Source organism: Oncorhynchus keta, chromosome 29, assembly GCF_023373465.1.
Source record: "Oncorhynchus keta strain PuntledgeMale-10-30-2019 chromosome 29, Oket_V2, whole genome shotgun sequence".
Taxonomy (NCBI): Eukaryota; Metazoa; Chordata; class Actinopteri; order Salmoniformes; family Salmonidae; genus Oncorhynchus; species Oncorhynchus keta.
Genome location: NC_068449.1, coordinates 14,565,424 through 14,593,317, shown reverse-complemented (window position 1 = coordinate 14,593,317; position 27,894 = coordinate 14,565,424). Strand labels below are relative to the sequence as shown.

Sequence of the window (27,894 nt, the reverse complement as noted above, 5' to 3'; positions counted from 1 at the left end):
ATGGATTTATACTATAGTTCAGTTGGGGGCGGTAATGCAACATATTGGATGCCAACCGCCATTATACCTCATCTAAGAAGGTCACAGCATCGAGTCACCGCACGAGACAGAAAACGGACCAGACACTAAAATACACGCCACTAAAATCACACATGGATCTATAGGAACCAGTATATCGGTGAATACAGCAAAATTAGACGCGCCTGTCCATTACCACAAGGTTACACATAGCTGTAGTTTATGCTAGGTTATGTATGCAGGGAGAATTGCAGTTGCTGTTTGGAAGTGAAATATTTTTATGGAGGCTTGGAAGGACGCGGGGGAGCGAGGAGCCGAAGTGGGGAAACTGGAGATTGCTACAACGTACTGGAAACGACAGCTTCTGCTGGCTACGAGTAACCCACGCGCACGGGACGGGGTGGAAACATGGCCGCGAATGGCAACAATTTAACATCTGGGATGGGAGAAATTATCCAACTGAACGTTGGTGGGACACGGTATTACATCGTTTAAATTGACCAATTCAGTCTAAAAGAACTGCCAATGTGCTTGCTCTCAGGGAGGGCAGGATAGTATTAACAGACTCGGACAGGCAGACAGACGGCTTGGTCGTTTCTTTTTAGTTTGATATGATGTCGCAGACGATAACATGGAATTCGGGCTGCGATAAAATGCACGAAAAGCACGCAACACACTCGCCCGCATTGTCAAGGCGTGTTTACATTGTTGCAAAACGTATTTTAGGATATGTCTGAACAATGTCTAGTAAATTGCCCAAATTATTGACGGTGTTCCAGTCACATATGTGTTAGCAGCAGCATATGAATTACCCAAGCATGATATCCCACATTAAACACTTTCCATAATGTATGTGTATTGATCTGTAACATGATCCCACCTTGGCTTGGATATAGGAATACAATATGTGATATCCTACACCTGGGCTTGTGTATCTCTCTGGATGAATATGATGAAACACGTGAAAACCTATGAGAATTCATGAAAAATAGTATTGTACAATTACAATCCACTGTTATTGAATCTCATTCATTTTGCGTTGTCATGATATGTCTGAGTCGGTTTGATCTTAGGTATATCCTCTCCTTCCTCAGGTTCAGCACATCTAGACAGACTCTCATGTGGATCCCAGACTCTTTATTTTCAAGGTGGGTCAATCCACACATCTCTATCTCTGCTAAGATGTGATCTGGCTACAGCTCTGGAAAGGTGACCCAGTTCACTTCATGTTTATCTCCCAGCGAATCCATTTTGATAATGTACAGTGTATCAAAAAGCGTTAGGACTACAGGATTGCCCCACAGTTGAGATAAAGCCAGAGCGAAAGCTGAGATTAGCTTTTTATGGCTAACTAGAGCAAGAGGTTAAGTGTGTGTATGTGCCTGGGTGTGTTTCAGTTTGCTGAGTGGGAGAATATCATCTCTACTGGATGAAACTGGAGCTGTGAGTTCTGAGTCTTTCTACTAAACATTCCACAGATGTACTCTCTTATGCTCTTTTATACAGTGATATTACTGTACCAATGGTATTTACCCCCCCCCCAAAAAAAGAAAAACAACATGATTCTAAATGTCCCTCTTGTCCTCTAGATATTTATTGACAGGGACCCAACAGCCTTTGCGCCCATCTTGAATTTCCTTCGAACCAAAGAGTTAGACTTAAGGTAAGAATACCTGACCCTCCTTACATACAAGGTCAATATGTGTATATAGTCTACATTACGGGGAAGCATATTGGGCCAGGTTAGGTCTTGACTGATGTTCTCTTCTCTTCGTAGGGGGGTAAACATTAACATTCTCCGCCATGAAGCTGAGTTTTATGGGATAACGCCATTAGGTATGGCCTCCATGCGCTAAATTGAACAATTACTATGCTACTATCTGGTATTACTATGGTATTACATAGTTATTTATTTGCTATATTTCTCACTTCATGTCTTTAGCTAATCTGAGGAAAAACACAAATAATAATCACTTTATAGTTTTCCCTTGTCCACTTACCTATCAGATACAGTATACTACCTATATAAAATATACAATATAAAACTACTTTCCTGACACGAAGTGCTGATTTGGTGGCATAATTATGTTTGGTTTCTGAAGTATTTCTGAATATCTGTCTCTTGTGTTGCGGTGTCTGTCTTCAGTGAGGAGGTTGTTGCTGTGTGAGGAGATAGAGCGTTCGTCCTGTGGCAGTGTTCTGTTCCATGGATACCTTCCCCCTCCAGGTACTGTATATAGAGCGTTCGTCCTGTGGCAGTGTTCTGTTCCATGGATACCTTCCCCCTCCAGGTACTGTATATAGAGCGTTCGTCCTGTGGCAGTGTTCTGTTCCATGGATACCTTCCCCCTCCAGGTACTGTATATAGAGCCTTCGTCCTGTGGCAGTGTTCTGTTCCATGGATACCTTCCCCCTCCAGGTACTGTATATAGAGCGTTCGTCCTGTGGCAGTGTTCTGTTCCATGGATACCTTCCCCCTCCAGGTACTGTATATAGAGCGTTCGTCCTGTGGCAGTGTTCTGTTCCATGGATACCTTCCCCCTCCAGGTACTATATATAGAGCGTTCGTCCTGTGGCAGTGTTCTGTTCCATGGATACCTTCCCCCTCCAGGTACTGTATATAGAGCGTTCGTCCTGTGGCAGTGTTCTGTTCCATGGATACCTTCCCCCTCCAGGTACTGTATATAGAGCGTTCGTCCTGTGGCAGTGTTCTGTTCCATGGATACCTTCCCCCTCCAGGTACTGTATATAGAGCGTTCGTCCTGTGGCAGTGTTCTGTTCCATGGATACCTTCCCCCTCCAGGTACTGTATATAGAGCGTTCGTCCTGTGGCAGTGTTCTGTTCCATGGATACCTTCCCCCTCCAGGTACTGTATATAGAGCGTTCGTCCTGTGGCAGTGTTCTGTTCCATGGATACCTTCCCCCTCCAGGTACTGTATATAGAGCGTTCGTGCTGTGGCAGTGTTCTGTTCCATGGATACCTTCCCCCTCCAGGTACTGTATGTAGAACGTTCGTCCTGTGGCAGTGTTCTGTTCCATGGATACCTTCCCCCTCCAGGTACTGTATATAGAACGTTCGTCCTGTGGCAGTGTTCTGTTCCATGGATACCTTCCCCCTCCAGGTACTGTATATAGAGCGTTCGTCCTGTGGCAGTGTTCTGTTCCATGGATACCTTCCCCCTCCAGGTACTGTATATAGAGCGTTCGTCCTGTGGCAGTGTTCTGTTCCATGGATACCTTCCCCCTCCAGGTACTGTATATAGAACGTTCGTCCTGTGGCAGTGTTCTGTTCCATGGATACCTTCCCCCTCCAGGTACTGTATATAGAACGTTCGTCCTGTGGCAGTGTTCTGTTCCATGGATACCTTCCCCCTCCAGGTACTGTATTCCCACAACTCCTCTTACCTAGAATTCTGCATCCTCTGGCACAGGTGAATTACAGGACATTGTACTCTCTCTCTATTCCTCTGTTTGTTTACAAGGGAAATATAAGTGCTCTAGTGACGCTCTTTCTAGTGTTAGTTGTACTTTTGGTATCTTTGACATTTATAAAAATGTGTTAGTAATGTAGAATTTGATCTATTGTTTCATGAATTAGTTGGTTGATTGGTGGATTAAAGAATGTGCTTCTCCCAGCCCGTAACTCCAGCCCCACCCCTGCAGCCTCTGGCCTTGCCGCTGAGGATCGGCCTGGTCCTAGCGGAGCAGAAGGGGGGTTCCCCCAAACCTGCCCCCCCCACACCTCCCTTCCCGGACCCCCTGGAGCCGAGGCGCCACACAGACTGGGTAAGAAGGGGGGCAGTTAAGGGTTCAAAAACAAGGATGTGTGTAATGAGGAATGGAGCAGGGCTGGAGCTGGCTGTTCTACTCTCCAGACTCATTAGAACACTGTGTGCCTGTTTAATGAGCAATAAGAATACTCCGTCCTACCATTGGTCAGGAGATGGGCTGTGTGTGTGTGTGCCAGGGTTTCCGTTAGCCTGAAATTGCCGACTTTTGCCCCCAAAAATGTTTTTAGAAAAGCCGATAAATAAAATTGGGGCGAAATAATACATTTTAGCCTATTCACTGATGGAAATACCAGTCTATGGAAATACATTTGACTAGTCATGCTTATCGGTCTATAGGTCATTTGCATAATTGTATATAATTAAATTGGCTTGTGTGCACAGTATATTTGTTATTTATCTTATCACACGTGTACAGCATACAAATGCAGAGCCTTTGAGTAGAAAATCTGTTTGACCACGCTGAGCTCCTGCAGCATCTTGTGGTGCTTTCAACACAACTGGGAAAATACGAGGTCAAATCATGACGTCAGTGATCTTCAGTTCGGAAAGTCAAAGCTCTAGAAAGAGGCCAGAGTTTCCGAGTTGGAATTAGTTCAGAAAGTCAGAGCTCTAGAAAGAGGCCAGAGTTTCCGAGTTGGAATTAGTTCAGAAAGTCAGAGCTCTAGAAAGAGGCCATAGTTTCCGAGTTGGAATTAGTTCAGAAAGTCAGAGCTCTAGAAAGAGGCCAGAGTTTCCGAGTTGTAATTAGTTCGGAAAGTCAGAGCTCTAGAAAGAGGCCAGAGTTTCCGAGTTGTAATTAGTTTGGAAAGTCAGAGCTCTAGAAAGAGGCCAGAGTTTCCGAGTTGTAATTAGTTTGGAAAGTCAGAGCTCTAGAAAGAGGCCAGAGTTTCCGAGTTGTAATTAGTTTGGAAAGTCAGAGCTCTAGAAAGAGGCCAGAGTTTCCGAGTTGTAATTAGTTTGGAAAGTCAGAGCTCTAGAAAGAGGCCAGAGTTTCCGAGTTGTAATTAGTTTGGAAAGTCAGAGCTCTAGAAAGAGGCCAGAGTTTCCGAGTTGTAATTAGTTTGGAAAGTCAGAGCTCTAGAAAGAGGCCATAGTTTCCGAGTTGTAATTAGTTTGGAAAGTCAGAGCTCTAGAAAGAGGCCAGAGTTTCCGAGTTGTAATTAGTTTGGAAAGTCAGAGCTCTAGAAAGAGGCCAGAGTTTCCGAGTTGTAATTAGTTTGGAAAGTCAGAGCTCTAGAAAGAGGCCAGAGTTTCCGAGTTGTAATTAGTTTGGAAAGTCAGAGCTCTAGAAAGAGGCCAGAGTTTCCGAGTTGTAATTAGTTTGGAAAGTCAGAGCTCTAGAAAGAGGCCAGAGTTTCCGAGTTGTAATTAGTTTGGAAAGTCAGAGCTCTAGAAAGAGGCCAGAGTTTCCGAGTTGTAATTAGTTTGGAAAGTCAGAGCTCTAGAAAGAGGCCAGAGTTTCCGAGTTGTAATTAGTTTGGAAAGTCAGAGCTCTAGAAAGAGGCCAGAGTTTCCAAGTTGTAATTAGTTTGGAAAGTCAGAGCTCTAGAAAGAGGCCATAGTTTCCGAGTTGTAATTAGTTTGGAAAGTCAGAGCTCTAGAAAGAGGCCAGAGTTTCCGAGTTGTAATTAGTTTGGAAAGTCAGAGCTCTAGAAAGAGGCCAGAGTTTCCGAGTTGTAATTAGTTTGGAAAGTCAGAGCTCTAGAAAGAGGCCAGAGTTTCCGAGTTGTAATTAGTTTGGAAAGTCAGAGCTCTAGAAAGAGGCTAGAGTTTCCGAGTTGTAATTAGTTCGGAAAGTCAGAGCTCTAGAAAGAGGCCAGAGTTTCCGAGTTGTAATTATTTTTGAAAGTCAGAGCTCTAGAAAGAGGCCAGAGTTTCCGAGTTGTAATTAGTTTGGAAAGTCAGAGCTCTAGAAAGAGGCCATAGTTTCCGAGTTGTAATTAGTTTGGAAAGTCAGAGCTCTAGAAAGAGGCCAGAGTTTCCGAGTTGTAATTAGTTTGGAAAGTCAGAGCTCTAGAAAGAGGCCAGAGTTTCCGAGTTGTAATTAGTTTGGAAAGTCAGAGCTCTAGAAAGAGGCCAGAGTTTCCGAGTTGTAATTAGTTTGGAAAGTCAGAGCTCTAGAAAGAGGCCAGAGTTTCCGAGTTGTAATTAGTTTGGAAAGTCAGAGCTCTAGAAAGAGGCCAGAGTTTCCGAGTTGGAATTAGTTTGGAAAGTCAGAGCTCTAGAAAGAGGCCAGAGTTTCCGAGTTGTAATTAGTTTGGAAAGTCAGAGCTCTAGAAAGAGGCCAGAGTTTCCGAGTTGTAATTAGTTTGGAAAGTCAGAGCTCTAGAAAGAGGCCAGAGTTTCCGAGTTGTAATTAGTTTGGAAAGTCAGAGCTCTAGAAAGAGGCCATAGTTTCCGAGTTGTAATTAGTTTGGAAAGTCAGAGCTCTAGAAAGAGGCCAGAGTTTCCGAGTTGTAATTAGTTTGGAAAGTCAGAGCTCTAGAAAGAGGCCAGAGTTTCCGAGTTGTAATTAGTTTGGAAAGTCAGAGCTCTAGAAAGAGGCCAGAGTTTCCGAGTTGTAATTAGTTTGGAAAGTCAGAGCTCTAGAAAGAGGCCAGAGTTTCCGAGTTGTAATTAGTTTGGAAAGTCAGAGCTCTAGAAAGAGGCCAGAGTTTCCGAGTTGTAATTAGTTTGGAAAGTCAGAGCTCTAGAAAGAGGCCAGAGTTTCCGAGTTGTAATTAGTTTGGAAAGTCAGAGCTCTAGAAAGAGGCCAGAGTTTCCGAGTTGTAATTAGTTTGGAAAGTCAGAGCTCTAGAAAGAGGCCAGAGTTTCCGAGTTGTAATTAGTTTGGAAAGTCAGAGCTCTAGAAAGAGGCCATAGTTTCCGAGTTGTAATTAGTTTGGAAAGTCAGAGCTCTAGAAAGAGGCCAGAGTTTCCGAGTTGGAATTAGTTTGGAAAGTCAGAGCTCTAGAAAGAGGCCAGAGTTTCCGAGTTGTAATTAGTTTGGAAAGTCAGAGCTCTAGAAAGAGGCCATAGTTTCCGAGTTGTAATTAGTTTGGAAAGTCAGAGCTCTAGAAAGAGGCCAGAGTTTCCGAGTTGGAATTAGTTTGGAAAGTCAGAGCTCTAGAAAGAGGCCAGAGTTTCCGAGTTGTAATTAGTTTGGAAAGTCAGAGCTCTAGAAAGAGGCCAGAGTTTCCGAGTTGTAATTAGTTTGGAAAGTCAGAGCTCTAGAAAGAGGCCAGAGTTTCCGAGTTGTAATTCGTTTGGAAAGTCAGAGCTCTAGAAAGAGGCCAGAGTTTCCGAGTTGTAATTAGTTTGGAAAGTCAGAGCTCTAGAAAGAGGCCAGAGTTTCCGAGTTGTAATTAGTTTGGAAAGTCAGAGCTCTAGAAAGAGGCCAGAGTTTCCGAGTTGTAATTAGTTTGGAAAGTCAGAGCTCTAGAAAGAGGCCAGAGTTTCCGAGTTGTAATTAGTTTGGAAAGTCAGACCTCTAGAAAGAGGCCATAGTTTCCGAGTTGTAATTAGTTTGGAAAGTCAGAGCTCTAGAAAGAGGCCAGAGTTTCCGAGTTGTAATTAGTTTGGAAAGTCAGACCTCTAGAAAGAGGCCATAGTTTCCGAGTTGTAATTAGTTTGGAAAGTCAGAGCTCTAGAAAGAGGCCAGAGTTTCCGAGTTGTAATTAGTTTGGAAAGTCAGAGCTCTAGAAAGAGGCCAGAGTTTCCGAGTTGTAATTAGTTTGGAAAGTCAGAGCTCTAGAAAGAGGCCAGAGTTTCCGAGTTGTAATTAGTTTGGAAAGTCAGAGCTCTAGAAAGAGGCCAGAGTTTCCGAGTTGTAATTAGTTTGGAAAGTCAGAGCTCTAGAAAGAGGCCAGAGTTTCCGAGTTGTAATTAGTTTGGAAAGTCAGAGCTCTAGAAAGAGGCCATAGTTTCCGAGTTGTAATTAGTTTGGAAAGTCAGAGCTCTAGAAAGAGGCCAGAGTTTCCGAGTTGGAATTAGTTTGGAAAGTCAGAGCTCTAGAAAGAGGCCAGAGTTTCCGAGTTGTAATTAGTTTGGAAAGTCAGAGCTCTAGAAAGAGGCCATAGTTTCCGAGTTGTAATTAGTTTGGAAAGTCAGAGCTCTAGAAAGAGGCCAGAGTTTCCGAGTTGGAATTAGTTTGGAAAGTCAGAGCTCTAGAAAGAGGCCAGAGTTTCCGAGTTGTAATTAGTTTGGAAAGTCAGAGCTCTAGAAAGAGGCCAGAGTTTCCGAGTTGTAATTAGTTTGGAAAGTCAGAGCTCTAGAAAGAGGCCAGAGTTTCCGAGTTGTAATTCGTTTGGAAAGTCAGAGCTCTAGAAAGAGGCCAGAGTTTCCGAGTTGTAATTAGTTTGGAAAGTCAGAGCTCTAGAAAGAGGCCAGAGTTTCCGAGTTGTAATTAGTTTGGAAAGTCAGAGCTCTAGAAAGAGGCCAGAGTTTCCGAGTTGTAATTAGTTTGGAAAGTCAGAGCTCTAGAAAGAGGCCAGAGTTTCCGAGTTGTAATTAGTTTGGAAAGTCAGACCTCTAGAAAGAGGCCATAGTTTCCGAGTTGTAATTAGTTTGGAAAGTCAGAGCTCTAGAAAGAGGCCAGAGTTTACGAGTTGTAATTAGTTTGGAAAGTCAGAGCTCTAGAAAGAGGCCACAGTTTCCGAGTTGTAATTAGTTTGGAAAGTCAGAGCTCTAGAAAGAGGCCAGAGTTTCCGAGTTGTAATTAGTTTGGAAAGTCAGAGCTCTAGAAAGAGGCCAGAGTTTCCGAGTTGGAATTAGTTTGGAAAGTCAGAGCTCTAGAAAGAGGCCAGAGTTTCCGAGTTGTAATTAGTTTGGAAAGTCAGAGCTCTAGAAAGAGGCCATAGTTTCCGAGTTGTAATTAGTTTGGAAAGTCAGAGCTCTAGAAAGAGGCCAGAGTTTCCGAGTTGGAATTAGTTTGGAAAGTCAGAGCTCTAGAAAGAGGCCAGAGTTTCCGAGTTGTAATTAGTTTGGAAAGTCAGAGCTCTAGAAAGAGGCCATAGTTTCCGAGTTGTAATTAGTTTGGAAAGTCAGAGCTCTAGAAAGAGGCCAGAGTTTCCGAGTTGTAATTAGTTTGGAAAGTCAGAGCTCTAGAAAGAGGCCAGAGTTTCCGAGTTGTAATTAGTTTGGAAAGTCAGAGCTCTAGAAAGAGGCCAGAGTTTCCGAGTTGTAATTAGTTTGGAAAGTCAGAGCTCTAGAAAGAGGCCAGAGTTTCCGAGTTGAAATTCCAAGTTGGATGACCGTTCAAAAAGATTTTTCCTATTCGGAGCTCGTTTTTTTCTCAGTTGGTTTGAACGCTCGGAAGTCTGAAATTTCCGAGTTCCCAGTTGTTTTGAACGTGGCATCAATCAGCAATGGAAAGCAGGCTTCATCAGCGCGTCACACACCACTTTACAGTGTGCTGGAGGCAGTATGCATTTTAAAAACATGCATTTAATTGTTTGAAACCTGAATGTTTTAATACAGTATTATGAGGCATGTCTTAACTTGCTTCAAAGTAGCCTATTAGATCTTCTCTTTCTAAATTTATAACAAATATTTTCATCTCTGTCACATGAAACCGCTCGCATGGGCAGTGCCATTTTGACAACTATGTTGTCCCGCTAATTGCATTATGGAACGAACATTCACGCGTAGCCTCCTGCCTTGTGTGTATATGTTTAATATGTGAATAAAATAATAGTTTATCAACATTTTAAGCTAAAAGTTCTGATCTGTTGCATCAGACTCATTGCTTTTAAAAGGTATTGTTTGTTTATGTAGCCTAGGCCTACTGGTTGTATGAATTTGGGATCTGTCTATAACTGTCCCAGAGTCTGTTTGGAATAGGCTATTTCTTTCTTAAAAAGCTGACCAATAGAATAGGTAGCCTAAACCTTTCTACTATAGTAGATTGACATAAGTTAGTTGTTTTGCTACTTGTCTTGTTGGATGAGGAAAAGCATATGTGGACAGTTATTCTAACATGTTCAAAGTGCACATCAGAATTAGGTAAGGACCGCATATCATTGTATCCTAGCCTTGCATGTTCTGTTAATATGAATTTACATATTCTAAATGAGATTTACATCATTCTTTGCACCGTGGGTGGACACCCTAACCAGGTGACGCATCCAATGCGTATGGGTCTGGTCAATGTCTCAAATGTCCAGTAAATTAAAATGGTGCCGGCAAATGTCCGGCGCCACACTTTCCCAACGGAAACCTTGGTGTGTGCATGTTTGTGTGTGTGTGGCTGCGTTACAGCTGGAGTTAACATGACACAGTCTGGATGGGGGTAAGAAGCACCAGAGTCAAAAGCTCCCAGTTAACCTAGTTCTGAGATTGTGTGTGTGTGTGTGTGTGTGTGTGTGTGTGTGTGTGTGTGTGTGTGTGTGTGTGTGTGTGTGTGCGTGCGTGTGTGCGTGTGTGTGTGTGTGTGTGTGTGTTAGAGCCACAGCCGGTTTAAGCTGGTCAGAGACCATGACAGGGCTCTTAGTGTAGTACGCACAGAACTGAATTATTCCATGAATTATATTGATGACACAACATTTTGTTGACACCCTCACCCAAATACATTTTACATGGTCATGTACAGACTTAAAAATCACATTGCATTCGTAAGCACTATTGCGCAATCATGGTAATGTACAGCGCATGTCTAGCATAAAAAGTAGGGGAAAATGGTACCAGCACCGGCCTACCCAAACCAGGTAACTGACAAAATAAAGTGACACCATTCTTCCATGAGAAAATCCATCATTTGGTGTTTTGTTGAAGGTGGTGGAAAATGCTGTCTCAGGCGCCGTGACAGATGATTTACATCGTTTTCATGCTCATCAAACAATTAGTGACATTGTCATTCTGTGGGGGCATAGCCATGGTAGCCAAAATAATGGCCTGCCTAGCATTTTTATACTCAACTCTAAGCATGATGGGATGATATTTTCACCTGTGTGAAAGCACCTGCTTTCAATATACTTTGTGCTATATACAATATACTCTGTACAGTTACCTGTACATTGTACAGCACTGTGTGTGTCCAGGCAGTTAGTCAAGTACTATTGAAAGTACTATGTTATGTTTCCAGGTGCTGTGGTGGATCCTAGGAAGGTGCTGATTGTAGCTGGACATCATAACTGGATCGTAGTGGCTTATGCACACTTTGTCATCTGTTACAGGTAACTCTGGCCTTTGTAGTTGGATCCATCCACTCAGAGTTGATATTATTGATAGATTATGAATCTGGAGTGTGTGTACTAACGTGTGTGTATTCTCCACTCCAGGATAAAGGAGTCATCAGGGTGGCAGCAGGTGTTTTCTAGCCCCTATCTGGACTGGTCCATTGAGAGAATCGCTCTCAACGCCAAGGTACTGTTGTACTGCTATAATCACAAGGGATTGTCCTGACAGTTGCGTTATCTATCATATGTATTATTTTTAAGGTGGTAGGCGGTCCCCATGGCGATAAGGACAAGATGGTGGCAGCCGCCTCCGATAGCAACATCATCCTCTGGAGCATCCAGGACGGAGGGAGCGGCAATGAGATAGGTAGGGGGGTGTTTGAGAGATTGTGAAAGAGAGACATGTTTGTGTGTGTGTTATTGACTCACTCTATCCCCTCCTCTCTCTCGCTCCCCCTTTCTCTCTGTCTCTGTTCTATCTATCCCTCGCTCTCTCTAGGTGTGTTTAGTCTGGGTGTACCAGTAGATCATCTATTCTTCATTGGAAACCAGCTAGTGGCCACCAGTCACATGGGGAAGGTGGGGGTCTGGAACGCTGTCACACAGCATTGGCAGGTAGTAATACATAGGGTGTGTGTGGCTGTGTGTCATTGGAAGTGGGTATGTATGTGTTTGACATTGTGTGTATGAGAAAGGGAGAGAGTTTAACCCTTTCTTTTCTCTCCATCAGGTGCAAGATGTAGCTCCCATCACCAGCTGTGACACAGCTGGCTCCTTCCTGCTTCTGGGTTGCAACAATGGATCCATCTACTATATAGGTACACACACTTCCTGAATTGAAATGGAATTGACCCCAGCCCTTCTTGGTTTCATATTCTCTCTCTCTCTCTCTTTTTCTCTCTCTCTCTCTCTCTTTTCTCTCTCTCTCTCTCTCACACTCACTCACTCACTCACTCACTCACTCACTCACTCACTCACTCACTCACTCACTCACTCACTCACTCACTCACTCACTCACTCACTCACTCACACACAGACATGCAGAAGTTTCCTTTGAGGATGAAGGATAATGATCTGTTGGTGACAGAACTGTACCACGACCCATCTGACGATGCCATAACTGCCCTCAGTGTCTACTTCACACCCAAGACCAGTGAGTACATACACAGATACATTCTCAAACACGCATGCGTACATGCATGCACACACACCAACTGAAATATATTATTTGGGCCTCCCGGGTGGCGCAGTGGTTAAGGGCACTGTACTGCAGCGCCAGCTGTGCCACCAGAGACCCAGGCTCTGTCGCAACCGGCCGCGACCGGGAGGTCCGTGGGACGACGCACAATTGGCCCAGCGTCGTCCGGGTTAGGGAGGGCTTGGCCGGTAGGGATATCCTTGTCTTATCGCGCACCAGCGACTCCTGTGGTGGGCCGGGCGCAGTGCACGCTAACCAAGGTTGCGCGGTGTTTCCTCCGACGCATCCAGGTTGGTGGTAAAAAGCAGTGCAGCTTGCTTGGTTGGGTTGTGTATCGGAGGACGCATGATTCTCAACCTTCGTCTCTCCCGAGCCCGTACGGGAGTTGTAGCGATGAGACAAGATAGTAGCTACTAAAACAATTGGATACCACTAAATTGGGGAGAAAAAGGGGTAAAATAAAACATTTAAAAAAGAAAGAAATATATTATTTGAGTTCAGCCTTTCTGATCTTTTGTGACGTATTCTCTCTCTCTCTCTCTCTCTCTCTCTCTCTCTCTCTCTCTCTCTTCGTATTCTCTCTCTCTCTCTCGTATTCTCTCTCTATGCACTGTGTTGTAATAGTGTGCAAATAGTTGAAGTACAAACAGTGCTTTTTTCTTCGGTGAGGGAACGTCATTTACACTTTTTTTATGACATAATTCCTCAAAGTTCGTAGCCTACTGACAGGTGTAGCCTACTGACAGGTGTAGCCTACTGACAGGTGTAGCCTATTGAATATCATTGTAGAATAGGCCTACACATAAAATCCTTTATTAATTAATTTTTTTAATATCCTCAAACTTCAAACTCTAATTTCAAAATAGGCCATCATACGTGTTAATCGTGAATGAAAGTAATTTTCATTTTACTGGTGAAATGTCCAAACTTGAATTAGTATTTTGTGAGCGAATTAAAGCAGACGGTTTTAACAAACTATTAGCCTTTCTTGTATTTTGTTTCACTCAGTGCATATATCCTGCCTAGTGACTCGCGTCGTTGAGTTTTGGCCGCATGAGGATTTTTTTGGGCACTATTCAGCATCAGATTAGAAAGGATTGAGGAGGTATTTTTGGTGTAACATATTATAAGACTACTATGCTACAGTATACAGTGTATTCGGAAAGTATTCAGACCCCTTGACTTTTTCCACATTTTCTTACGTTACAACCTTATTCTAAAATGGAATAAAAACCTTTTTCCCCTCATCTATCCAAACACAATACCTCATAGTTTTTAGACATTTTTGCTAATAAAAATAGAAATATCACATTTACATAAGTATTCAGACCCTTTACTCAGTACTTTGTTGAAGCACCTTTGTCAGCGATTACAGCCTCAAATCTTCTTGGGTATGACCCTACAAGCTTGGCACACCTGTATTTGGAGAGTTTCTCACATTCTTCTCTGCAGATGCTCTCAAGTTCTGTCAGGTTGGATGGGTAGCGTCGCTGTACAGCTATTTTCAGTTCTGCCCAGAGATGTTCGATTGGGTTCAAGTCTGGGCTCTGGCTGGGCCACTCAAGAACAGTCAGACTTGTCCCAAAGCCACTCCTGCGTTGTCTTGGCTGTGTGCTTAGAGTCGTTGTCCTGTTGGAAGGTGAACTTCTGCCCCAGTCTGAGGTCCTGAGCGCTCTGGAGCAGGTTTTCATCAAGGATCTCTTTGTATATTGCTCCAAATATTGTTTCTCATGGTCTGAGTGTCCTTTAAGGTCCTTTTGGCAAACCCCAAGCGGGCTGTCGTACCTTTAAGTGAGGAGTGGCTTCCATCTAGCCACTCTACCATAAAGGCTTGATTGGTGGAGTGCTGCAGAGATGGTTGTCTTTCTGGAAGGCTCTCCCATCTCCACAGAGAAACTCTGGAGCTCTCTGAGTGACCATCATGTTTTTGGTCACCTCCCTGACCAAGGCCCTTCTCTCCCTATTGCTCAGTATGGCCGGGTGACCAGCTCTAGGTAGAGTCTTGGTGGTTCCAAACTTCTTCCATTTAAAATGATTGAGGCCACTGCGTTTTTGTGGACATTCAGTGCTGCAGACATTTTTTGTGCTTAGACACAATCCTCACTCAAACACTGTCCCAAGTACTCACAAGTTACAATGGATACCCTAGTTAGCAAGCTTGGTGAAAGTTGTTAACATAAACAGTTATCTTTTCCACATTGTAACAAACTTATGGTTGCATAACAGCACATTGTGTAACATTACCACGGTTTTATATTGAGCAATTTCGGAGCCAAGGACAACATACCTTGCTAGCTAGTCGAAGGTCAGGCAAAAGAGAACAATAAGAGGGTAAGGAAATACAGATAACCCGCGATGGGCCAAACCAAAATATACAAAACCTTTACAATCACATGTATGTACAATATTGTTTGTACACCAAAAAATAACATTAGCTATGCAACTGTAATTAAATAAGAAAACACACTGAATTATTATTATTATCAAATTATGAACATCCCTTCTTGACCTGGCCTATTTGAATTGGTCCTCGTGTGCAATTTGGTGCATAATCTAGGGGAACGACATCATACTGCTACACATGCAACATGTAAAATGTTGGTCCCGGGTTTTATAAGCTGAAATAAAATGTATGAAATGTTCCTTACGCACAAAAAGCTTATTTCTCTCAAATATTGTGCACACATTTGTTTACATCCATGTTAGTGAGCATTTCTCCTTTGCCAAGATAATCCAAACCACCTGACAGGTGTGGCATATCAAGAAGCTGATTAAACAGCATGATCATTACACATGACAATAAATGTCATGCCCTGACCTTAGAGAGCCTTTTTATTTCTCTATTTGGTTAGGTTAGGGTGTGATTTGGGTGGGCATTCTAGTTTTCTATTTCTTTGTTGGCCGGGTATGGTTCCCAATCTGAAGCAGCTGTCTATTGTTGTCTCTGATTGGGAATCATACTTAGGCAGCCTGTTTTCCACCTGAGTTTGTGGGATCTTGTTTTTGTTCAGTTACTGTGTAGCCTGCAGAATGTTACGTTCGTTTATCTTCTTTTTTTTGGTGTTCATTTAAAATAAAGAAAGATGTACGCTTACCACGCTGCGCCTTGGTCTCATTCCGACGACGGACGTAACAGATGATCCCACCACCAAAGGACCAAGCAGCGTGGCAAGGAGGAGCAGATATCCTGGACATGGGAGGGTATATTAGACGGTAAAGGATCCTGGACGTGGGAGGAGATCCAGGCCGGAATGGATCGCCTTCCATGGGAGCAGAAGGAGGCAGCGAGGGAGGAACAACGACGACACCGGGGTTCGCGACCTCGACGCAAGCACGAGAGGCAACCCGCAAAAATGTTTTGGGGGAGGCACACGGGGTGGTTGGTGGAGCCAGACCAAAGCCAACTCTGGTTGCAGACCAGAGCCAACTCCCCGCACTCGCTATAAGGAGCGTGTGACCCTTCAGGCACCATGCTTTACGGTTACACAGACTGTGTCGTCGGTGCTGGAGTGGGCATTCAGCCAGGATGGATTGTGCCGGCTCAGCACTCCTGGTCTCCGAAGCGTCTCTTCGGCCCAGGATATCCTGCGCCGGCTTTGAGCACTGTGTCTCCGGTGCACCTTCACAGCCCAGTGTGTCCTGTGCCAGCGCCCCACAGTTGCCGGGCTAGGGTGAGCATCCAGCCAGGACGCGTTGTGCCAGCTCTGCGCTCCAGACCTCCAGTATATCCTGTGCCGGCTCCACGCACCAGGCCTCCAGTGCGTCTCTCCAGCCCGGTGCGTCCTGTGCCAGCTCTACGCACCTGGCCTCCAGTGATGATCCAGGGCCCGAAGCCTCCAGTGATGATCCATGGCCCAAAGCCTCCAGTGATGATCCATGGCACAAAGCCTCCAGTGATGATCCATGGCCCGAAGCCTCCAGTGATGATCCATGGCCTGAAGCCTGCAGCGATGATCCATGGCCCGAAGCCTCCAGTGATGATCCATGGCCTGAAGCCTCCAGTGATGATCCATGGCCCGAAGCCTCCAGTGATGATCCATGGCCTGAAGCCTCCAGTGATGATCCATGGCCCGAAGCCTCCAGTGATGATCCATGGCCTGAAGCCTCCAGTGATGATCCATGGCCCGAAGCCTCCAGTGATGATCCATGGCCTGAAGCCTCCAGTGATGATCCATGGCCTGAAGCCTCCAGTGATGATCCATGGCCCGAAGCCTCCAGTGGTGATCCATGGCCCGAAGCCTCCAGTGATGATCCATGGCCTGAAGCCTCCAGTGATGATCCATGGCCCGAAGCCTCCAGTGATGATCCATGGCCTGAAGCCTCCAGTAATGATCCATGGCACGAAGTCTCCAGTGATGATCCATGGTCTGAAGCCTCTAGTGATGATCCATGGCACGAAGCCTCCAGCGACGATCCATGGCCCGGAGCCTCCAGTAATGATCCATGGCACGAAGTCTCCAGTGATGATCCATGGCACGAAGCCTCTAGTGATGATCCATGGCACGAAGCCTCCAGCGACGATCCATGGCCCGGAGCCTCCAGCGACGGTCCGCGGTCCAGAGTCTCCGGCGTCGGACCGCAGTCCAGAGCCTCCGGCGATGGTCAGCAGTCCAGAGCCTCCGGCGTCGGACCGCAGTCCAGAGCCTCGGGCGATGGTCAGCAGTCCAGAGCCTCCGGCGACGGTCGGCAGTCCATGGCCTCCGGCGACGATCTACGCTCCGGTTCCTCCGGCAACGATCTACGGTCCGGAGCCCCTGGCGACGATCCATGGTCCGTTCCACGGAAGCGGAGAGATCAGCAAGCAGAGCAGGGTCTACACCCCGAAGCCGCCACCGAGGCTGGATGCCACCCGGAACCTCCCTCATAGAGTCAGGTGTTGCGCACCATTGGGGGTACTGTCACACCCTGACCTTAGAGAGCCTTTTTATTTATCTATTTGGTTAGGTCAGGGTGTGATTTGGGTGGGCATTCTAGTTTTCTATTCCTTTGTTGGCCGGGTATGGTTCCAATCAGAGGCAGCTGTCTATCGTCTCTGATTGGGAATCATACTTAGGCCGCCTGTTTTCCACCTGAGTTTGTGGGATCTTGTTTTTGTTCAGTTACTGTGTAGCCTGCAGAATTTTATGTTCGTTTATCTTTTTTTTTTGGTGTTCATCTAAAATAAAGAAAGATGTATGCTTACCACGCTGCACCTTGGTCTCATTCCGACAACGGACGTAACAATAAAAGACTACTCTAAAATGTCTCAAGTTTTGAGGGAGTGTGCAATTGGCATGCTGACTGCAGGAATGTCCACCAGAGCTGTTGCCAGAGAAATTAATGTTCATTTCTCTACCATAAGCCGCCTCTAACATCGCTTTAGAGAATTTGTCAGTACGTCCAACCGGCCTCACAACCACCGACGACCACGTGTAACCACACTAGCCCAGGACCTCCACATCCGGCTTCTTCACTTGTGGGATTGTCTGAGACCAGCCAGCCAGACAGCTGATGAAACTGAGGAGTATTTCGGTCTGTCATAAAGCCCTTTTGTGGAGAAAAACTCATTCTGATTGGTTGGGCTTGGCTCCCCAGTGGGTGAGCCTGGCTCCCAAGTGGGTGGGCCTATGATTTCCTTATATGAACTGTAACTCAGTGAAATTGTTGTGTTTATATTTTTGTTCAGTGTAATTTACATAACTATTCACACCCCTGAGTCAATACATGTTAGAATGACCTTGGGCAGCGATTACAGCTGTGAGTTTCTGGATAAGACTCTAAGAGCACACCTGGATTGTACAATATTTTAGCACATTTTTTTATTTTTTTTATTCTTCAAGCTCTGTCAAGTTGGTTGTTGATCATTGTTAGACAGCCATTTTCAAGTCTTGCCATAGATTTTAAAGCCTGTTTAGGTCAAAAGTGTAACTAGGCCACTCAGGAACATTCAATGTCGTCTTGGTAAGCAACTCCAGTGTATATTTGGCCTTGTGTAATTGTCCTACTGAAAGGTGAATTTCTCCCAATGTCTTTTGGAAAGGAGACGAAACCATGTATCCCTCTAGGATATTACCTGTGCTTAGCTCTAATCCGTTTCTTTTTATCCTTGCCGATATCAAGCATACCCATAACTTGATGCAGCCACCACCATGCTTAAAAATACAGTGCATCAGGAAAGTATTCAAGTATTCAAGAATTTCTTTGCCACATTTTTTGCAGTATTACTTTAGTGCCTTATTGCAAACAGGATGCATGTTTTAGATTATTTTATGTACAGGCCTCCTTCTTTTCACTCTGTCATTTAGGTTAGTTTTGTGGAGTAACTACAATGTTGTTGATCCGTCCTCAGTTTTCTCCTATCACAGCCATTCAATTCTGTAACTGTTTTAAAGGTGCACTATGCTGAAATCGACATTTCCTGGTTGCTAAAATTAATAATATTTTGCCTAATTTCAGTTTGTGACAAAGCAAACAGTCATTGGGAAAAGAATCACTGCACCATCTAAACCACTGTGAAATATATTTTCCATAACCAAAAATATAGTAATTTCAGCTGTTTGAAGCCTGTGTACACTGGGTACACCAAACATGAGGAACATCTCCCTAATACTGAATTGCCCCCCTTTGGTTCAATTTGTTGGGGCATGGACTCGACAAGGTGTGGAAAGCGTTCCACAGGGATGCTCGCCCATGTTGACTCCAATGCTTCCCACAGTTGTGTCAAGTTGGCTGGATGTCATTTGAGTGGTGAACCGTTCTTTATTCACACAGGAAACTGTTGAGCGTGAAAAACTCAGCAGCATTGCAGTTCTTGAAAAACCGGTGTGCCTGGGCACCTACTACCATACCCCATTCAAAGGCATTTAAATCTTTTGTTGTACCCATTCACCCTAAGAATGGCACGCATACACAATCCATGTCTCAAGCCTTTAAAATAATTATTTAACCTGTCTCCTTCCCTTCATCTACACTGATTGAAGTGGATTTACCAAGTGACATCAATAAGGGATCATAACTTTCACCTGGTCAGTCTGTCATGGAAAGAGCAGGTGTTCTTAATGTTTTGTATGTGAGTTTCTCTCGTTCTCTCTGCTCCCTCTCTCCCTAGGTGTGAGTGGTAACTGGATAGAGATGGCGTATGGGACCAGTTCTGGAGCAGTGAGGGTTATAGTCCAACACCCTGAGACAGTAGGCTCTGGACCTCAGCTCTTCCAGACCTTCACTGTCCACCGCTCTCCTGTCACCAAGATCATGCTCTCTGAGAAACACCTGGTCTCAGGTAAGAAGGGACAAGGGAAATATTGTGATATATTTGAGCCGAGTTATTAGTGCTGAGTGATAATTATTTTTTAAAAAGGTCTGTTTTTGAGGTCCTGAGGTCTGTTCGGTTTTGGTTCGATTAATTACAAAAATAATCACGATTTTCAATTCGGTTTTGATAAAAAAAATAATAACATAATTAAATGCACTATGCATTATGTGGATTGAATGCTGTAACACAGAATAAAACAATTAATAAAAGTCCTATGATAGTAGTGACTGCCCATTACTGATTACACTTATTAACCATCATTTATTCACATTACTTTAATAATATATTTCAATGGTGGATATTACATTTGTTTTATTTGATTACTTTATTATTTAATTCAAACTCCTCATCTCTATAGAGCTGCTGCCAATAAAAATAACTTTTCTAGTAGTTCTTCAAAGTAAATAAAGGCATATTTTTATGACTGCTGAATACCAAATATTAATCACTTTTTATTTTATTTTACAAGGTAAGTTGACTGAGAACAAATGCTCATTTATAGCAACGACCTGGGGAATAGCTACAGGGGAGCGGAGGGGTGATAAATGAGCCAATTGGAAGCTGGGGATGATTAGGTGGCCATGATGGTATGAGGGCCAGATTAGGAATTCAGCCAGGACATCCAGGGTTAACACCCTTACTTTTACAATAAGTGCCACGGGATCTTTAGTGACCACAGAGAGTCAGGACACCTGTTTATCATCCCATCCAAAAGACAGCACCCTATGTCCCCAATCACTTCCCTGGGGCATTGGGATATTTTTTTAGACCTGAGGAAAGAGTGCCTCCTACTGGCCCTCCAACACCACTTCCAGCAGCATCTGGTCTCCCATCCAGGACAAACCCTGCTTAGCTTCAGAAGCAAACCAGCAGTGGGATGCAGGATGGTATGCTGTTGATAGGGTTGCATGTTACAATAATATTTTAGTTCAGTATATTTTAAAATAAATCATTTACAGCCAATAATAAAGAGGAAAGACAGCAGTGGGATGCACTTAGATCATGTACAGTGTTTTCAGGTAGAACTGCTCTCTTTATCCCCTTCTGATCTCACATCCTTCTCTCTTCCGTTGCAGGCGTAAAAGAAACACAGACCGGACACGTAGGCGCGCAATGGATTATGGTCATTGTAGTTGATTATCACGTTTTCTACACTAAACTATGTAGAATATTGGCCTGTTGGAAACTACAACTTCCTACTACATCACACAGTTCGGCTTGATCTGATTTATCTCTAGATAAAGTGTGCAATGTGCACATTGAGCTCACAGAAATAAAAAAAATAAAAAAAATGGAATTCAAATAATTAAACCGACATCGGTCAATTTACCGACATTTCAGTTAATCGCTCAGCGCTAGTTATTATGGAAGCGGAATAAGAAAATAACGATGATGATGATGATATATCTGTATGTATCCAGGGTGGGTCTGGCTCCAGAGTGGGTCTGGCTCCAGAGTGGGTCTGGCTCCAGAGTTGTCTGGCTCCAGAGTTGTCTGGCTCCAGGGTGGGTCTGGCTCCAGAGTTGTCTGGCTCCAGAGTGGGTCTGGCTCCAGGGTGGGTCTGGCTCCAGAGTTGTCTGGCTCCAGGGTGGGTCTGGCTCCAGGGTGGGTCTGGCTCCAGAGTTGTCTGGCTCCAGGGTGGGTCTGGCTCCAGGGTGGGTCTGGCTCCAGAGTTGTCTGGCTCCAGGGTGGGTCTGGCTCCAGGGTGGGTCTGGCTCCAGGGTGGGTCTGGCTCCAGAGTTGTCTGGCTCCAGAGTGGGTCTGGCTCCAGGGTGGGTCTGGCTCCAGGGTGGGTCTGGCTCCAGAGTTGTCTGGCTCCAGGGTGGGTCTGGCTCCAGAGTTGTCTGGCTCCAGAGTGGGTCTGGCTCCAGGGTGGGTCTGGCTCCGGGGTGGGTCTTGCTCCAGAGTGGGTCTGGCTCCAGAGTTGTCTGGCTCCAGGGTGGGTCTGGCCCCAGAGTGGGTCTGGCTCCAGGGTGGGTCTGGCTCCAGGGTGGGTCTGGCTCCAGAGTGGGTCTGGCTCCAGAGTTGTCTGGCTCCAGAGTGGGTCTGGCTCCATGGTGGGTCTGGCTCCAGGGTGGGTCTGGCTCCAGAGTTGTCTGGCTCCAGGGTGGGTCTGGCTCCAGGGTGGGTCTGGCTCCAGAGTTGTCTGGCTCCAGGGTGGGTCTGGCTCCAGGGTGGGTCTGGCTCCAGGGTGGGTCTGGCTCCAGAGTTGTCTGGCTCCAGAGTGGGTCTGGCTCCAGGGTGGGTCTGGCTCCAGGGTGGGTCTGGCTCCAGAGTTGTCTGGCTCCAGGGTGGGTCTGGCTCCAGAGTTGTCTGGCTCCAGAGTGGGTCTGGCTCCAGGGTGGGTCTGGCTCCGGGGTGGGTCTTGCTCCAGAGTGGGTCTGGCTCCAGAGTTGTCTGGCTCCAGGGTGGGTCTGGCCCCAGAGTGGGTCTGGCTCCAGGGTGGGTCTGGCTCCAGGGTGGGTCTGGCTCCAGAGTGGGTCTGGCTCCAGAGTTGTCTGGCTCCAGAGTGGGTCTGGCTCCATGGTGGGTCTGGCTCCAGGGTGGGTCTGGCTCCAGGGTGTGTCTGGCTGTGTTTCATATACATTGTGTGTCTCTCGTCTGTCTGTCCGTGGGTATGTGTTTTGTCTCCTTTCAGTGTGTGCGGACAACAACCATGTGCGTACGTGGACAGTGACGCGGTTCCGAGGCATGATCTCCACGCAGCCTGGCTCCACCCCCCTCGCCTCCTTTAAGATCCTCTCATTGGAGGAGACTGAGAGCCACGGCAGCTACTCATCAGGCAATGACATTGGTGAGAGAGGGGGAGCGGGAGGGAAGGAGAAAGTGAATAGATATGGTAAATGGAAGGGGTGGATGGACAATTGTTAAAGTAAATCAAGAGCCCAGTATCCAGGGTGGGTCTAGAGCCCAGTTTCCAGGGTGGGTCTGGAGCCCAGTATCCAGGGTGGGTCTAGAGCACAGTTTCCAGGGTGGGTCTGGAGCCCAGTATCCAGGGTGGGTCTAGAGCACAGTTTCCAGGGTGGGTCTGGAGCCCAGTATCCATGGTGGGTCTAGAGCACAGTATCCAGGGTGGGTCTAGAGCCCAGTATCCAGGGGTGTGTCTAGAGCCCAGTATCCAGGTGTGGGTCTAGAGCCCAGTATCCAGGGTGGGTCTGGAGACCAGTATCCAGGGTGGGTCTAGAGCACAGTATCCAGGGGTGGGTCTAGAGCCCAGTATCCCGGGTGGGTCTAGAGCCCAGTATCCAGGGTGGGTATAGAGCCCAGTATTCAGGGTGGGTCTAGAGCCCAGTATCCCGGGTGGCTATAGAGCCCAGTATTCAGGGTGGGTCTAGAGCCCAGTTTCCAGGGTGGGTATAGAGCCCAGTATTCAGGGTGGGTCTAGAGCCCAGTATCCAGGGTGGGTCTAGAGCCCAGTATCCAGGGTGGGTCTAGAGCCCAGTATCCAGGGTGGGTCTAGAGCCCAGTATCCAGGGTGGGTCTAGAGCCCAGTATCCAGGGTGGGTCTAGAGCCCAGTATCCAGGGTGGGTCTAGAGCCCAGTATCCAGGGTGGGTATAGAGCCCAGTATTCAGGGTGGGTCTAGAGCCCAGTATCCAGGGTGGGTATAGAGCCCAGTATCCAGGGTGGGTCTAGAGCCCAGTATCCAGGGTGGGTATAGAGCCCAGTATTCAGGGTGGGTCTAGAGCCCAGTATCCCGGGTGGATCTATATACCAGTATCCAGGGTGGTGTGGTCTCCCCTCAGGTCCATTTGGGGAGAGAGACGACCAGCAGGTGTTTATTCAGAAGGTCATCCCCATCACCAACAAGCTGTTTGTTCGCCTCTCCTCCACTGGGAAAAGGTATTACACATCAGTTATACACACATATCATGATGTTATAACCTTGTCTGATAAACATGGTCATTTAGCTCTTTCATCCATTCTTGTAAAAATTCCCAGTCTTAGGTCAGTTAGGATCACCACTGTATTTTAAGAATGTGAAATGTCAGAATAATAGTAGAGAGAATGATTTATTTCAGCTTTTATATCTTTAATCACATTCGCAGTGGGTCAGAAGTTTACATACACTCAATTAGTATTTGGTAGCATTGCCTTTAAATTGTTTAACTTGGGTCAAACGTTTCAGGTAGCCTTCCACAAGCTTCCCACAATAAGTTGGGTGAATTTTCTGTAGGATTGAGGTTCAGGGCTTTATGATGGCCTCTCCAATACCTTGACTTTGTTGTCCGTAAGCTATTTTGCCACAACTTTGGGAGAATGCTTGGGGTCATTGTCCATTTGGAAGACCCATTTGCGACCAAGCTTTCACTGATGTCTTGAGATGTTGCTTCAATATATCCACATAATTTTCCGTTCTCATGATGCCATCTATTTTGTGAAGTGCACCAGTCCCTCCTGCAGCAAAGCACCCCCGCAACATGATGCTGCCACCCCATGCTACACTGTTGGGATGGTGTTCTTCGGCTTGCAAGCCTCCCCCTTTTTCCTCCAAACATAACTATGGTCATTATGGCCAAAATGTTATATTTTTGTTTCATCAGACCAGAGGACATTTCTCCAAAAAGTACGATCAGTAGTCTGGCTACGTGGTCCCATGGTGTTTATACTTGCGTAGTATTGTTTGTACAGATTAACGAGGTACCTTCAGGCGTGAATTATAAGTGAAATAATCTGTCTGTAAACAATTTTTGGAAAAATTACTTGTCATGCACAAAGTAGATGTCCTAACCGACTTGCCAAAACTATAGTTTGTTTAACAAGAAATTTGTGGAGTGCTTGAAAAACGAGTTTTAATGACTCCAACCTAAGTGTATGTAAATGTCCAACTTCAACTGTAAATTCACCAAATGTGGTCCCAAGTAGACATTCCACCTATAACCCAGGTATTGCTAGTACTATGCTCCAGCCATAGAAATCCTATGAAATTACTATTAATTTACTATTACTGTAGTATTGTAATTAATTTACTATTACTATGGCTCAAATACACTGAGCTACCAGAACTGTGGCTGCTCTGTTCTGGTCTGAATGCAGTCAGTTCCGGTCTGTTCCAGTCTGATGTGGTCTGTCCTGCTTGTCCCCACAAGGATCTGTGAGGTGGCGGCAGTGGATGGGAACACCATCTCGTGTTTCACAGTTAGGGAGTGTGAGGGTTCTAGCAGGATGGGTTCTAGACCCAGGAGGTACCTGTTCACAGGCCATGGCAATGGCAGCATTCAGATGTGGGACCTCACCACCGCTATAGACACTGCCAACAAGGGAGAGGAGAAGAAGAAAGATGGTAAGGAGAGTGTGTGTGTAGTGGAAAGGTGTGTCTGTGTGAAAACATAACAAATCATTTGTATAGGAACATTATGCATCTGAGGCTTGTAGTCTGTTTATTATCTATCCTGTTGCCTAGTCACTTTACCCCTAGCTCAATTACCTCGTACCCCTGCACATGGACTCAGTACCTGTACCCCATGTATATAGTGAAGATATTGCTACTCATTGTGTATTTATTCCTCGTGTTATTTTTCTATATTTTTCTCTCTGCATTTGACAGATAACATTTGATTTGATTAGTCATTGACACTTTGTTTTGACACTGATCAATTATAATGTGTTTGATTGACAGAGGTGGGCGGGCCAACAGAAGAGGAGCTGCTTCAGCTATTGGACCAGTGTGACCTCAGCACCTCCCGCTGTGCCACGCCCAACATCAGCCCCGCCCCCTCGGTGCTGCAGCCCAGCCGTCTCCGAGAGTCCTGCTCCAGGTCAGTCTCTACACCCCTGAGTCTGACTCTTTATGTTGTGCACGTTTGTCTGTCTACTGTGTCTTTTTCATGCTGTCTATATCTATTTCTCTGACCCTCGTTGTCTTTATCTCTCCAGCCTCCAGCTGCAGGCCCAGGATCCCATTCCAGAGACGGCCACTTACGGAGCTCTGCGACCCTACAGAGAGAGCCCACTGCTGGCCCGAGCCCGGCGCACAGAGTCCTTCCACAACTACAAAGACTTCCAGAACTTCTCCCTAGGGAAAGGCCTGCTGGAGAGCCCTGAACAGGCTCCAGGACAGGGGGCACGCCCAGGTACAGAAGCCAGAACCCGGTCGCTGTGTGAGGCTGGAGAAGAGGTTGGGAGGAGGGGCTCTGCCATGGAGCTCTGGGCTAGCCAAACCACTAACGCCGCCTACGCTAATGTCTTTGCTAACGTTGCAGCTGAGGGTATCACAGAATCGCCACGGCAACCGCTTGAGAGCCCTGGTGGAGACATTCGTCGAAGGCTCCAATCGGAGGAGGAGGAGTGGGCGGGGGTTGGATCAGGGGCGGAGGCTAGGTCTGAGGTGAGGAGGAAGGCAGGGTTTGAGGGGGGGTTGTTTCTGGGCAGGAAGAGGGCACCTCCCGTCCCCCAGCTCTCCTCGCTGTCCTCTGGGGTGTCCTTGGGGGGATGCAGTGACTCCTCCTCCACCACCTCCCCCTCCCCCACTAAGCTGGCCTCCACTTCCCCCCGGCGCAGGAAGTGCAGCGAGCCGGCCAATCAGGACAGCAACCTGTGAGTGAAAGACAGCTCTGATGCAGACACACCCCTTGTGTCTGTCAGTCAACAGCTTCAGGTAGAAGTTACCCCCGAAACACTGATCTAGGACCAGCCAACCCTCCACAAGCCTAACCATTAGGAGGAACTGGCCTTAGATCAGTGTCTGAGGGCAACTTCATCTCACAGGCAACACTCATGTGCCGCAGCCTAAGGATCATGACTTTAACCCTTTATATATCTCCATCTTTGCTGGTATCTGGTTGCTACACAATTAATAATAATAAATCATTTGGTGGGTGCTTATATTTGTTCTAACGTCATACATGTACGAGTGTGTATTAATACTTGTGTATGAATTGGACATGTGTTTTTTGCATATCCCAACTCTCCAGGAGACACCCTTGGAGTGTGGGTTCATGGCCAGGGTGCACCTCCAATGTTTGTTCCAATAGTCCCTCATGACATCATTCAGACTTTTTGTGTTGGATGCATGTAGTTTACCGCATGTTAACAAAGTGCTACATACGTTTATTTCCCCCTTGTGGTCACTTTCCCAAACCAGTAGCCAGTAGCCATGTGTGTTGTGTTTTAGACATGAATGAATTCAACACTTCACAGTAAATCACTTTATCTGTACTTCCTGATCGAAACAGACCGCTGAAGATCAATGTGACTTTCCATGGTATTGTTTCTTTAAATATAAGGAGGATTACATTTTTTAGTGCCTTCTTTGACATCAGCCATAATCTACGTATCCCCCTGTCCTGTGATGGAGAGAGGATCTAGAGTCTTAAGGGCAGATTCAATCAGATTGGCAGCCGCATAGCGTCGTTTTGGAGGTGTCGGAGGTGGAGCTGCGTTAGAGCTGTCAAATCCACAAGAGGCTCGTTGCGTAACCTGCCATTGGATGCAACGAAACCACACCAGACTGTAATCCCAACAAATCCCATGTGGCCGTGTTAAAGTTCAATCACTCAAATTAGACTGGTGGGCATAAATCCCCCATCAAATGAGCATGAAAACATGCATCAGCCTCACATCAATGACATCAGTCATTATTTTTAACATGATAGAAGCCTGCACTTTTCTAGTGCCGTTTTGAACCTCTAACACAAAGGGATAATAAGGAAGGCGATTGATGTGTGACAGGAGCATCCGCTCACCGATATGCCAGCTCATACCGCTTGTACACCTCCAACACATTCAGGCTGTATCACAACCGGCCGTGATTGGGAGTCCCATAGGGCGGCGCACAATTGGCCCAGCGTCGTCCGGGTTTGATCAGTGTAGGCTGTTATTGTAAATAAGAATTTGTTCTTAACTGTCTTTCCTAGTTAAATAAAGGTTAATAACAAATGTGCTGCTATGTGGATGTCGGCAAATGCTGGTTAAAGCTCCATCTGATTGAATCCAGGCCTTAGACCAAAGGTTCTGACTGTCCAGTTGTCACAGGTTGGATAGCTGCTATTATTGTCACTCCTGTCACCCAACGATAGCTTTCAGATGGAGAAAGAGAATAGGGGAGAGAGAGAGAGAGAGAGAGAGAGAGAGAGAGAGAGAGAGAGAGAGAGAGAGAGAGAGAGAGAGAGAGAGAGAGAGAGATCAATGGATCCCATCCTTTAGTTCCCTTCCTAAGACATCCTCTACCCCATCACTGGACCAGACCTGGGTCAAGTACATACAACTTGAGGTGCACTTGATTTAGTTTGTCCACTACAATGGAACCAATGGAATAGTCCCAAAAGTGCAAACTCTGCCCAACACTCTAAATCAAGCACACCCCTTGTATTTGAATGTACTGTATTTGACCCAGGTCTGTTTTAGACAGAGGTGTTCAATAAGAGATGTTCAATAAGGAATATTGAACATGTACAAAGATGTACATTTAAATAATATGCAACCTGATTATACTGTATATGA

The 27,894-nt window shown here is 45.9% G+C and overlaps 1 protein-coding gene across 50 annotated transcripts; it reads left to right on the top strand.

Annotated features, from left to right (window-relative positions):
• Positions 1-52: 52 nt before the first annotated feature.
• On the top strand, positions 53-27,581 carry LOC118374107 (BTB/POZ domain-containing protein KCTD3-like). 50 transcript variants are annotated; one of them, XM_052486001.1, is made up of 19 exons: positions 53-178; positions 1,113-1,166; positions 1,416-1,461; positions 1,608-1,681; positions 1,796-1,854; positions 2,165-2,245; positions 3,656-3,805; positions 10,871-10,961; positions 11,067-11,151; positions 11,226-11,331; positions 11,464-11,579; positions 11,695-11,782; positions 12,001-12,117; positions 19,250-19,420; positions 22,092-22,247; positions 23,199-23,295; positions 24,543-24,736; positions 25,073-25,211; positions 25,330-27,581. In XM_052486001.1, the coding sequence occupies exons 2-19, from the start codon at positions 1,138-1,140 to the stop codon at positions 25,991-25,993; spliced, it is 2,463 nt and encodes an 820-aa protein (XP_052341961.1). In that variant the 5' UTR covers positions 53-178; positions 1,113-1,137; the 3' UTR covers positions 25,994-27,581. The 50 variants fall into 50 exon arrangements, with proteins under 50 accessions (XP_052341961.1, XP_052341960.1, XP_052341980.1 ...); XM_052486000.1 differs by having other exon boundaries at positions 59-497; XM_052486044.1 differs by lacking the exons at positions 53-178; positions 1,113-1,166; positions 1,416-1,461; ... (1 more) ...; positions 1,796-1,854; positions 2,165-2,245 and adding exons at positions 2,305-2,373; positions 2,630-2,693; positions 3,014-3,077; positions 3,142-3,205.
• Positions 27,582-27,894: the final 313 nt, after the last annotated feature.

Bases quoted from the DNA above. Each gene is read 5' to 3' on its own strand.
- LOC118374107 (XM_052486000.1), top strand. From the start codon at position 427: ATGGCCGCGAATGGCAACAATTTAACATCTGGGATGGGAGAAATTATC. The intron at 11,332-11,463 runs GTAGGGGGGTGT...CGCTCTCTCTAG, and splicing joins AGGGAGCGGCAATGAGATAG to GTGTGTTTAGTCTGGGTGTA. The intron at 11,580-11,694 runs GTAGTAATACAT...TCTCTCCATCAG, and splicing joins CTGTCACACAGCATTGGCAG to GTGCAAGATGTAGCTCCCAT.